General features: G+C 38.6%; 1 protein-coding gene across 1 annotated transcript in view; it reads right to left on the reverse strand.

Moving 5' to 3' along the window:
• The window catches only part of LOC121384549 (ionotropic receptor 25a-like), a 68,151-nt gene that overhangs the window by 27,281 nt on the left and 28,126 nt on the right, over nt 1-12,744 (reverse strand). The window contains exon 3 of the mRNA XM_041514987.1: nt 458-727. Coding sequence (XP_041370921.1) covers nt 458-727 — 270 coding nt within the window. The remainder of the gene's footprint in view (nt 1-457; nt 728-12,744) is intronic.

Here is a 12,744-nt window from a genome sequence, read left to right on the forward strand (position 1 = left end):
CACCCCCCAAAAAAAAGAAAAAAAAAAAAAAGAGATTATTATACGAGATTGTGTGTCATACTGATTTTACGAAACAAGTGTCAGGATTATTGTATTACTCGTGCGAGAGCGAGATTAATACATCAATCCTGACACGAGTTTCGTAAAATCAGTACGATTCACACGCGAGTGTAATAATTTCTTTATTATCCATATTAAATTTTTTATTATTTTCATAAATAACAAGCTAGGACCATATCAAAACGTTTCAAACGTAACTAAAAGGAGACGACAAAACGACGTAATTTTTCGAAATGACGTCATTTTGATAAGCGTTTACACTGTGGAAGCCGCATTAAATTATAACGTCGCTTCACAAAATTACATCATTCGATGTGTACGTGATATCATTATGACACACGTGGTTATATTTCCCTGAATATCTTGAACTATGTGGATAATAAAGGTATACATTCACCGAAAGTAGAGTCATACGCAATGGCGACGTTGTTCAGACTCTCCTGTCTAACGATGTCGGCGACAACGTGCATCATCTCAAAGGACGTCGGTTCAACCTCAAACAGCGTGTTGTGGTCGTCGTACGTGGTGACGTAACGGTAGTAAGAGATATCCACCAATGAGATGTATGCTATTCCGAGAGTTCGGGCGAATGACCTCATGAGAGGAGCCAGGTTTGGTGACGACATGTCCATGATGGCTATGATTCCACTCTTCACGATATCACACACTGAAACGGAACACCAACAAAAACATGTGAAAATAAATTAATTGATGTGCACACGGATAATGAAGGACAGCTGAATGATATCAGATGTGCTTTGTACGATATTGCTAAAAGTGACAAGCCTATTTGCCTGATGGAATCCTGATTAAAAGGGTTAAACGTAGCTGCCAGTTAAAAAGTGTTGTTAGAAAGTATGCATCAGATGTGTATCTGTTGTATTGCTTTTACAAAGGGTCTGTTCCTGGCCATGTTGTACAAACTGAAGTTATGAGTCGGCAAAAGTCACGCACGGCTGAGAATGATTCTGATATGAATAACACTGTACATGTAGACGATAAAAAACAGGATGATATGGCCCGTTTGTTGTCCAAGTTTATGTATATGCATGAAGAAATTAATGAACAATTTGCTGACATGAGCTGTAAATTGAATCGTTTTTAATCAATGTATGAACGTGATATGTGTCATAAGATTGGTGTATTGGAGGAGAAAAATAAAGAAATTTCCTTCTACTCGTCAAAAATAAAAGAATACCAAAACCGAGAAGATAAATTAAAATCTGATTTGTCACAAGTGAGAAATGATTTGAAATAGGAGACATGCGTGAAACCATAAAAACAACAGTGGTAGCTATTGACAAACGGACAGGCGCTCTAGAGAGAATGATTGACTGTATGAGTATGAGAAGTAAACTTTTGTATTCTGAAGCTGTCGGTAACGTCAATAAACCAGAGTATTACAAAACCTGGGAAAAAACACGAGCAGAGAAGCAAGCAGTAATACATGATCGGGCCAGTGATGAAAGAAAGAAATGTTTTATTTAACGACGCACTCAACACATTTTATTTACGGTTATATGGCGTCAGACATATGGTTAAGGACCACACAGATTTTGAGAGGAAACCCGCTGTCGCCACTACATGGGCTACTCTTTCCGATTAGCAGCAAGGGATCTTTTATTTGCGCTTCCCACAGGCAGGATAGCACAAACCATGGCCATTGTTGAACCAGTTATGGATCACTGGTCGGTGCAAGTGGTTTACACCTACCCATTGAGCCTTGCGGAGCACTCACTCAGGGTTTGGAGTCGGTGTCTGGATTAAAAATCCCATGCCTCGACTGGGATCCGAACCCAGTACCTACCAGCCTGTAGACCGATAACCTAACCACTACGCCACCGAGGCCGGTGGCCAATAATTAAGACAGCTCACCAAATCCAAGCGTGCGAAGCGAAGATCAGACAACTACCCCGCCAGTACACGTCGAATCAATGAGACGGGATAATGAAAAGCCCACTGAACATGAACATGAAAACACAAGCAACCAAGCAAGATGTGCTAATTTTAACGGGCAGTGGGATAGAGCATTCTCAGGAGCGTCGCGTTTTAAAAACAAAAGACTAGTTCTAGCTTACGTTCGAGCGGATCAGTCCTTTGACATAGTTAAAGACGCTATCATAAATTATGCAAAATCCCGAGGTGTTTCCATAAGCCACATAAAGCTGATGAAACACTGGGAAGGTTGGAACCCCACGCACACCATACGAATAAACGCACCTAGCCAGTGTGCGAAGGCCATTTTGAGTGGCGAAACGTTCTGGCAAGAAAATGTTAATTGTAGAGAGTGGATACCAAACAAGTCATGGTATAATAATGATAACGCTACGGGCAATGACGACTTTTAAATTTCAGTTCAGTTTTATTCATAATGATATTAAGACTTGCAACTTGGAATATACATGGTATTATGTATGGCACCACCGCACTGTGCTCAATGCTAGAGAGCACTGATATTTTTGTTATTGTAAGTGCAGCGATAATGGTACCACTCACCACAGGGGGTCGGGTGGTATAGAACTGTTTATATGTAAAGGTGATTGGTGCAGATCGTCTGTTATTAACACACCTGGTTCTGTCCATGTACTTTGTGTAAAACTGCAAATAGGTGATTCTACTAGCTTTGTCATTAGTACTCGACTTCCATCTACGAACGTTCTAGACAGTGTATATTTAGAACAGCTGTATTATGTAATGGAGCTGTATGACATATACTCGCAACAAGGGCAGACAGTGCTGCTTGGCGATTTTATTGTAGATTTACGTTATTCTGTTATAAAAAGGACGCGATCTCGATGTCTTCAGAGAAATCTTGAGGAAAGAAATCTATACTCGGTTATCCTCTAGATGGTAACTCTAAGTATACATTCAGCAGCAAATCTAAAGATGTTCACACAATTCTGGACTATATATTTGTTGATACAAATTATCTACCAAATGTAGTTGGATACTTAATAGACACCAATATAACTTATAATATCTCAGATCACTTCAAAAGCCTTTGATACAGTTTGGCATACAGGGTTATTGTATAAATTATCTGAAATTGGAATCCCTCCTAAAGTATGGCTCATCCTAGACAGAATTTACAACAACGCCAAATCGTGTGTTTTTGTAAACAATACCTTTTCGCATTATTTCAAACAGCAGAGAGGGCTTTGTCAAGTGTGACGGTACATGCTCTTAATTTCTTTTCGCCTGTGGCGATATTAATTGTTTTAGAAGGCCGTGCGCAGTTCCAAATGCACTTAGCCCAGATAGGCAATTTGTTACGTAATACCTTCGCGCGACCGTGCATTCCAGTATGCACTTAGTCCAGCTGTGGAGGCCATGTGGCCAGTAGTTACGTAATACCTCTGCGAGTGCGGGTTTTACAACCGTGATTTTGGCGAATGGCGACAGCCAGTCTGACGATCAGAGAAAGATATGCCGGCGTGGTGGCTGTGGAAAATCCACATGATAAGATTAGTACCGCCTTGTGCCCCCAGGCGATATTCGCTGTCTCTGAGAGTTTTGAATAAATAGCTAGGGTTTTAGAGATATCGGAGAGAAACAAAAGGAAGGCTCCAGGGGATCGCTGTCCGTCCGGACTGGTAAATAATTTTATTTCTGCTCTGTGTATAACCTTGATGTGATTGATGTGACTTTAAATATTTTAATACTGTATTATACCAATATTATTTAGAGGGTGCTGCCGGTCATCTGACGCAGTAATCTGTAGGCTCACTGTCCTAAATAATTATAAAAAGCTTAACCAGTCATCCTAGAGGACCTAGGTAAACTGTAGGTTATTGTCTTTATTGTGATAGGTACCAGTATTAATTCTGTGTTACAAGGTTACTGAATGAGTAGTTAAGGGTTAATTAAAAATTAACCCGTTAGGAATAGAGTTGTAATTCCTTTATTAATTAAGTTCCCCTGGAAGCGTTTCTCAATTATCACACGTTATTGAACGAGTAGTAAGGGTTAATTAAAAATTAACCAGTTAGGAATAGAGTTGTAATTCCTTTATTAATTAAATTCTCCTGGAAGCGTTTCTCAATTATCACACGTTATTGAACGAGTAGTAAGGGTTAATTAAAAATTAACCAGTTAGGAATAGAGATGTAATTCCTTTATTAATTAAGTTCTCCTGGAAGCGTTTCTCAATTATCACACGTGTGGGTGTTGTGTCACGGTGAAGTGATTAGCATATTGTGTAAACTAGACACCTAGAGATTAACTAATTAAGTGATCAGTTCTGGGTTGTTATTATTTGTTGTTGTTAATTAACTACTGCGGCAGTACATTTGTCAGCGTAGGTTAATACAGATTCCAAAGTGTATTGTGTTTTTGTTGTGTTTTCTAGTGAACTAAACGTGCTATACTAATATATACTTTATATAAGATCGTATCTCTGATCATACCTAGACGAGCCACTCGGGTAAATACTGCTCGATACAGAGAGATCTAATAGATATACAGTTAGGAGGGATATTTGGATAATTGTGTTTCATCCAGTTACGGGTATTATAGGATCCTCGTGACAGGAGTAGAAAATTGGGGCGCTCGTTCCGGGATCTGAAACGGGACATGCATATTTAAAAAAGTATTGTCTGTAAATGGGGGCTTTATAAATTATTTTTACAAATAACTATAAGTAGCAACGTTGTTTACTAGAAAATTAATTAATAATAAGTGCGTCATATCTAAACATGGATAAGAATTTGCTGGATAGGCCTACGCTCAGTGTAGTGGAGATTAAGCGAGCACGTAAGGCCGAGTTAGTTGAAATCGCGGGTGAGCGAGAAATTGAGTTAACATCAGCTAAAACCTTAGGAGATATAAGGACAATTATTATCCAGGAAGTTTTTGGTGATAGTCCTGTTATGGAAGACAGTGAGATTGTTCCAGAGATAGAGATAAATGAGTTAAGTGTGGAACAACAATTAGCTTTTAAAAAACTTGAGTACGAAAGAGAAGAACGTGCATTAGAGAGAGAGAGAGAGAGAGAGAGAGAGAGAGAGAGAGAGAGAGAGAGAGAGAGAGAGAGAGAGAGAGAGAGAGAGAGAGAGAGAGAGAGAGAGAGAGGGATAGAGAGAAAGAAGATAGAGAGAGAGAGAGAGAGAGAGAGAGAGAGAGAGAGAGAGAGAGAGAGAGAGAGAGAGAGAGAGAGAGAGAGAAGGGAGAGAGAAAGAAGATAGACATAGAGATAGAGAAAGAGAAGAGAGGGATATAGAGAGAGAAAGAGAAAGAGAAGAGAGGGATAGAGAATTCCAGTTAGAAAAATTAAAAGTGGAACATGAGTTAAAGTTGAATACTGAAGAAGTTAGACAAGAGGCAGGAAATGGTTTTAACATGTCGGAGGCTTATAGATCAGTGCCTGTATTTGACGACCAGGAGGTAGATATGTTCTTCCAACTTTTTGAACGGGCCGCTAAGCAGCTAAATTGGCCGCAGTCTAAGTGGACATTGTTAGCCGTGTCTAAGTTTAAGGGGAAGGCTAGTGTAGTTATAATTCAATGAGTGATGAGCGAGGAAGTCAGTACGACCTAGTTAAGGCTGCAGTGTTGAAGGCTTATGAATTACGACCTGAGGATTATCGTTTACTGTATAGCGAGTTGAGAAAAACGCAGGGTCAGTCTTATAGTGAGTTTGTGGCTAAGAAGGCAGGGATGTTTGATAAATGGGTGGTTTCTCATCAGGTAGAGTCATTAACCGAGTTACGGGAGTTGTTGATCTTATAGGACATTAAAAATGGATTACGAGTTAGCTTACGTATTCATTTAGAGGATCGTGATGTCAAAAAGATAGAGGAGGCAGGCATAGTGGAAGATGATTACGTGTTAATACACAAAGCTCAGGCAGTACAGGGTAGCTCTTTACAACAGGGTGATAAGACGAAATCTCAGCCAGGTTTTTCCCGGGAAAGTAACTATCGGGGAGAGTCATCTAGTTGGTCAGCTAGTCAGGCAAGGAATGTACCTGGTGGGCAAAGTAAGGATAAACCTGCATTATCAGCCAATGCACGAACTTTTCGTCCACATTGCAGTTACTGTAAAAAGGATAACCATCTTGTCGGGGACAGTTTTAAAAGGAAACGCGATAATGCGCAAGTGGTCGGTTTAGTGAGGTCAGCTCCGTTAGCGAGAGAGTTAATGGTTAGTCCCATGGCAGAGAAAGTAAACCCGTATGTGTCCAATGGTATGGTTTGTGATATGAAACAAGAACTGAGTCCTAAGGCAATATCAATCTATCGAGATACAGGTTGTAGTCAGTCGCTGATCACGTCGGTGTGTTTAGTTGGTATTAAGAATTCAGATACAGGACGTAGTTTGGCCTTAACCTCGGTTACTGGAGAAAAAATGGTTGTCCGGTTACATAACGTTTTCTTATGTTCGAAGTTTGTGACGGGACCAGTCATTATGGGTGTTGTGAAGGACTTGCCTGTTGAAAACATAGGAGTTTTGTTGGGTAATGATTTGACTAGTCAGTGTTGTCAGCCGAAATGTGACCAATTGCTAATTAAAGACAGCACTTTACCAATAGAAGAGAGTGAGGTTGATGAGATTAGATATCCTGCGTGTGTAAAGACTAGAGCTATGGCCAGAAAGGTAACACAAGACGCAGAGGATATTTGTGATTTGTCTGATACGTGTGTGAGCCATGAAATTGGAGTAGACGAGGTTATCAGTAAAATGGTAGATAAGTCAACTGAGGAATTAAATGTGGTGGAACCGTTGATCTCCCGCAGAGGGGAATTGAACCAGTTGTGTTTGATAGAGAGGATTTACCTTGTAATAGACAAGAGTTAATTCTAGAGCAGGGGGCTGATCCAAAATTGTTGGCAGCTCGCACTACATTGTTAACAGAGGGTGAGAAGGAGGATCAGATGTCAGGTTATGATATAGACAAGAAAGTATTAATGAATAAGAGAGTTAGAGATAGGAGGTTGCCGGCGACCGAACTAACTAGGAAGCAACTGAGCCATGCTCAGAGCAAAATAAAATCAGTGTTTGATAGGAAGGCTAAGAGTCGGGAATTTAAACCAGGGGATAAGGTGCTGCTGTACCTTCCCATTAAACGGGGTTCATTACAGAACAGGTATTTCGGGCCCTATGTTGTGCACAAACGGGTTAATGAGACAGGGTATGTGATAAACACTCCTGATAGGGTTAGGAAAAGTAGGTATTGTCACATCAATTTGCTAAAAGGTTATTTTGACAGACTGCTGATAGTCCCAGTGATACCGGTCCAAATTGAGGGTCACTCAATTTCCTGTGATGACGTCAAGACTGCCGAGAGAAAATTAACCAACAGCCAGATTCTAGCAGACTTGAAACCCCAGCGAGAAAAGTTGACTACGCTGATACAAGACAATGTTTCCATTTGTCAGGACCTTCCAACGGTTACTAATACCTTAAGCCAGGATGTGCGCGTGGAACCCAAAGCTACACCGATTCGACAGCATGTCTATCGGAGAAAACCTGGAAAACGTGCGACACTGAAAAAGAAAGAAACGAAGTTCCTGTGGTCAGGTGAATGCGAGAAGTCATTCAACCGTCTCAAGCAGATGCGCTACTCGTCTCCCGTGATGGCAGCACCCGACTACCGAATGCCGTTCAAGCTAGCTGTGGGTGCCAGTGACGTGGGTGCTGGAGCTGTGCTGTTCCAAGAAGACGAAGACGGACTGGACCATCCTAATGAAAGCCTCCAACCAGAGAGTTTTGAGATGGAGTCTTCTTCTGCAGGAATTCCCAATTACCATTGAACATATCAAGGGCACATCCAATGTAATCGCTGATGCCCTGTCCCGAAGTTGAACGTTATGATAATGTGTTGACATTCTTGATTTCTGTTTTGTTTTTATATATTTTATTTGTATACCAGGGACTCAGAGACTCAGTGTGATTACTGGTAGTCACCTTATTATTACATGTGTTATAAATGCCCGGATGCGTCGGTTAACGCACCTTTTTGTTTTAATGTAGTATATTTCCCTATTCTTAGAGTAGAGGAAATATCCTTTTTGAGGTTGGGGTGTGTGACGGTACGTGCTCTTAATTTCTTTTCGCTTGTGGCGATATTAATTGTTTTAGAAGGCCGTGTGCAGTTCCAAATGCAATTTGTTACGTAATACATTCGCGCGACCGTGCATTCCAATATGCACTTAGTCCAGCTGTGGAGGCCATGTGGCCAGTAGTTACGTAATACCTCTGCGAGTGCGGGTTTTACAACCGTGATTTTGGCGAATGGCGACAGCCAGTCTGACGATCAGAGAAAGATATGCCGGCGTGGTGGCTGTGGAAAATCCACATGATAAGATTCAGTACCGCCTTGTGCCCCCAGGCGATATTCGCTGTCTCTGAGAGTTTTGAATAAATAGCTAGGGTTTTAGAGATATCGGAGAGAAACAAAGTGAAGGCTCCAGGGGATCACTGTCCGTCCGGACTGGTAAATAATTTTATTTCTGCTCTGTGTATAACCTTGATGTGATTGATGTGACTTTAAATATTTTAATACTGTATTATACCAATATTATTTAGACGGTGCTGCCGGTCATCTGACGCAGTAATCTGTAGGCTCACTGTCCTAAATAATTATAAAAATCTTAACCAGTCATCCTAGAGGAGCTAGGTAAACTGTAGGTTATTGTCTTTATTGTGATAGGTACCAGTATTAATTCTGTGTTACAAGGTTACTGAATGAGTAGTTAAAGGTTAATTAAAAATTAACCCGTTAGGAATAGAGTTGTAATTCCTTTATTAATTAAGTTCCCCTGGAAGCGTTTCTCAATTATCACACGTTATTGAACGAGTAGTAAGGGTTAATTAAAAATTAACCAGTTAGGAATAGAGTTGTAATTCCTTTATTAATTAAGTTCTCCTGGAAGCGTTTCTCAATTATCACACGTGTGGGTGTTGTGTCACGGTGAGAACCCCGTGACATCAAGGTAGCATACTTTCCCCAAAAGTACGTTTTATATATAAATGATCTTCTAAACAAGTTAAGCCATTCAAAGAAAGGTTCTATGATCCTAGATGTCCACGTTTCATGCCCTACACAGGCTGATGATATTGCTGTTATCTCCCCTACAACTGGCAATATGCAAACTATGCTATTAATCTGCCAACAATATAGTCTGAAATGGAGATTTACGTTTTCATCGCTAAAAAGTGAGATGATTAATTTCTGTAAAGAGACGGACCCACATCTCCTTTTATATGGGAAAAAAATACCCTGTACGCATTCTATAAAACATGTTGGTATCATTTTAAATAAGCATCTAAATAACTGGGACCGGACGTTACAAGCATGTAAAACAAACAAATCTATAAGTATGATACTATTACAATCAGGGTGCCACTCACACGGACTGAATCCAACCACTAATTTGAAGTTAGTCAACAATTTGTGCTTATCTAAAGCACTCTACGGCTGTGAACTATGGAACACCATTACTGAGAACGAGTTATTGGCTTTAGAAAGGGCCTTTATATTTGCAGTAAAAACTATACAAGGTCTACCTAAAAGGACACGAACAGTTATTTGTTTAGGGTTAGTCGGTACCATTTCAACTGAAGCCAGAACAGATATCCATAAATAAAATTTTCTACAACATCTCCTTCACTGTCCTGCATGGAGTTTACCCTACACGATTATAACAAGTAGGTTACTAAGTTTTAAGAACCAGTGTGTTCCCGTTCCGGTTGGTTTTGCAAGAGACATACACAGGATACTTGGTAAATATAAATTGATTACATATTTAAATAACTTTTATAAAACTTCCACATTTCCTCGCAAACAAATTTGGAAAAGAATAGTTAATAAAAGTGTTTTTGAGTATGAGGAAGCAAAATGGAAATCACACATTTCTTCAACTCCAGACATTAATCACTTCCTGCAAATTCATCCAGACTTAAAAATGCACAACGCTTGGAAAATATCTCATTCCACTCCTTTACTAAAGGAACAGGCCCATCATGTCATTAGTGTTTGCACTTCGTGGAGACCACAGTCATCCCAAGGATTGTGCACTCTTTGTAAAGTGCAATACTCTGATCTTCTTGTACATGTTATAAATTACTGTCAGTATTTATCAGAAATTAGAGACAGGTTTTGGTGTTCTCTCCTTGATATTGGTCCAATAGAGCTAAGCACTGAATTGCATAATCTCTCTGACGATAAATTTATCGTACAGCTATTGTCTTGTAATTCTCCAATTAATGTTGACGAAGATACCGCAAAATTGTATAGTGAAGTTGTTATTCACTTCATCTACTTGTTAAATAAAATATATTTTAAAGCATTACTAACTAATTAAATATTTGCATACTGCAGATATTACTATATGTACACCTCAGTGTGTGTCTGTGAGTACGTGTATGCGTGTGTTATATAACTTGTTTCTCATAATCTTGTAATTGTTTCTGACGTTTACCTTGATTTTCAATAACTTGTCTTTTTTTGTACTACTTTCTTATACTATTAATGCTATTGTAACTCTCTTTAAGAGGAATAAAGAACATATATATCTACCAAATGTAGTTGGATACTTAATAGACACCAGTATAACTTATAATATCTCAGATCACCTCCTTATGCTTGTATGCATACAGTGTAATACTCCAAATGTCACTTATGGTAATGGTAAACTTAACTGGAAAAAGGAAAATAGTACAGATCGAATGATGTATCGATACGAAACGAAATATTACTTCCGTGAGTATAAAACTGATTTATATCAGTTCTCTAACCCATCTGAATATATTGAACATTACAGTCAGTGTATCACTGATTCTCTTACCGTTTCTGCTGAGATAAGCATACCCTCCACAAAATTTAAGCCACATCTAAAGCCATATTGGAAAAATGGTAATTTAAAACATTTACATAATAACATGCGCAAGGAGAGACGGCACTGGTTAGAGAGTGGGAAATCTCACAACAGGCAAAACGAATATTTAGAAAGCAGAACAGACGTGGCAAAGGTAATCTAGTTGATAATAAACTTAAAGAAATATATGAAGCAGCTGAAATGGATATAAATGAATATTTCAAGATAACAAAACAATTCAAAAGAAACAAAGATTATATACATAAGCTTGTATATCAAAGTACGACTAGTTTAAAACCAGAGGATATTTGTTATAGCTTTGGAAATTACTTCAGAGATATCTCTATGCCTACTATGGATACTGATTATGACCATTAATTTATATGTAATGTTATTAGTTCTCTTTCTGATATTGAATATTATGAGTCCTCTTGTAAAGGTGTACAAAATGCGTCTCTATTTATGAGTCCATTCACACATGATGAGGTATTATGTAAGATTAAAGATCTAAAAACGGGTAAAGCACCAGGACCTGACGGTTTAACAAATGAACACCTCAAATATTCAGGAAGATCAGTAATAAAGCATATTGTTCTCTTATTTAATGCCATAATTATGCATGAATATATTCCTACAATATATAATAGTGGTCATATTCTTCCTGTACACAAAGGCCATGGGAAATGTAAAAGTGACCCTTCAAGCTATAGAGGAATAACGTTGACATCTGTGTTAAGTAAATTATTTAAAAAATTGTTACTTGATATATTATAAAGTTTTACTGGTACTAATAGACATTTAGAATTTCCTCATCCTTACCAGTTTGATTTCAGAAAACATGCAGGCGCTCAAACTGCCGTACTCACTCTAATGGAGAGTATTGCTTTCTATAACGAAAGAAATTCACCTGTGTTTTGTGCCTTTCTTGATAATGAGAAAGCGTTTGATCGTGTGTGGCTTGATGGTTTGTTTTACAAATTATATAAGATTGGAATTACTGGCAAATTATGGAGACTTTTACGATTGTCATATTACTCATTGCAGTCATGTGTTAGTTATGGTGGCTATAAGTCAGAGTTGTTTCATGTTAAGCCATGAGTTGGCCAGGGCAGAGTTATATCTGCATGGGTTTTTATTCTCTATATTAATGATTTATTGCATGCACTGAATGATTCTATTAATAGTTTTATCTGCCCTGGGGGCAATGTCCTGGCATACTCCTTGCAGATGACACAACGTTACTTAGCAACAGCCCAACAGGTCTGCAAAGACTACTTAATATTACAGAAGTATATGCAAATAATTGGAAATTACGATATAATGCAAGTAAAAGTACTATATTGCAATTTGTGTGTACAAGAAAACCATTGATACAAACTACACTACATTTGGGCAAAATTAAGCTACCTGTTAAAGAATCTGTTGTATATGCTGGTGTTTTGATTAGTTCAACTAAATCTACATTAGAACGAACAATCCGAGCTTGTGAGAAAGTCAGAAAGCTAATTAATGCTAATCATGATTTTGGTTTGTGCTTTGGTAGTTTTAATCCCATTTCCTCTCTGAAAATCTGGAAAAGATTTCTTTTACCATGTGGTTTATACGGATGTAGTGTGTGGGGACGACCTTCACTAAAAGAATGTGAAATGCTAGAAGTAATCCAGCGCTACTTCTGTAGAAAGGTACAGGGTTTCCCTAAAAAAACTCCTAACATAATTACCACAGACTCGATTGTACTAATTTCTTTACAATTGCATATAGATCACCAAGCACTGATATTCTTGGGTAAACTTTGTAATGCAAAGTCATGGTTTATTTTTTAAAAGATGTTTTTAGCCATACTTGGGCAGTACAGGTGTAACTCAGTG

Source organism: Gigantopelta aegis, chromosome 10, assembly GCF_016097555.1.
Source record: "Gigantopelta aegis isolate Gae_Host chromosome 10, Gae_host_genome, whole genome shotgun sequence".
In the NCBI taxonomy this organism is placed as follows: Eukaryota; Metazoa; Mollusca; class Gastropoda; order Neomphalida; family Peltospiridae; genus Gigantopelta; species Gigantopelta aegis.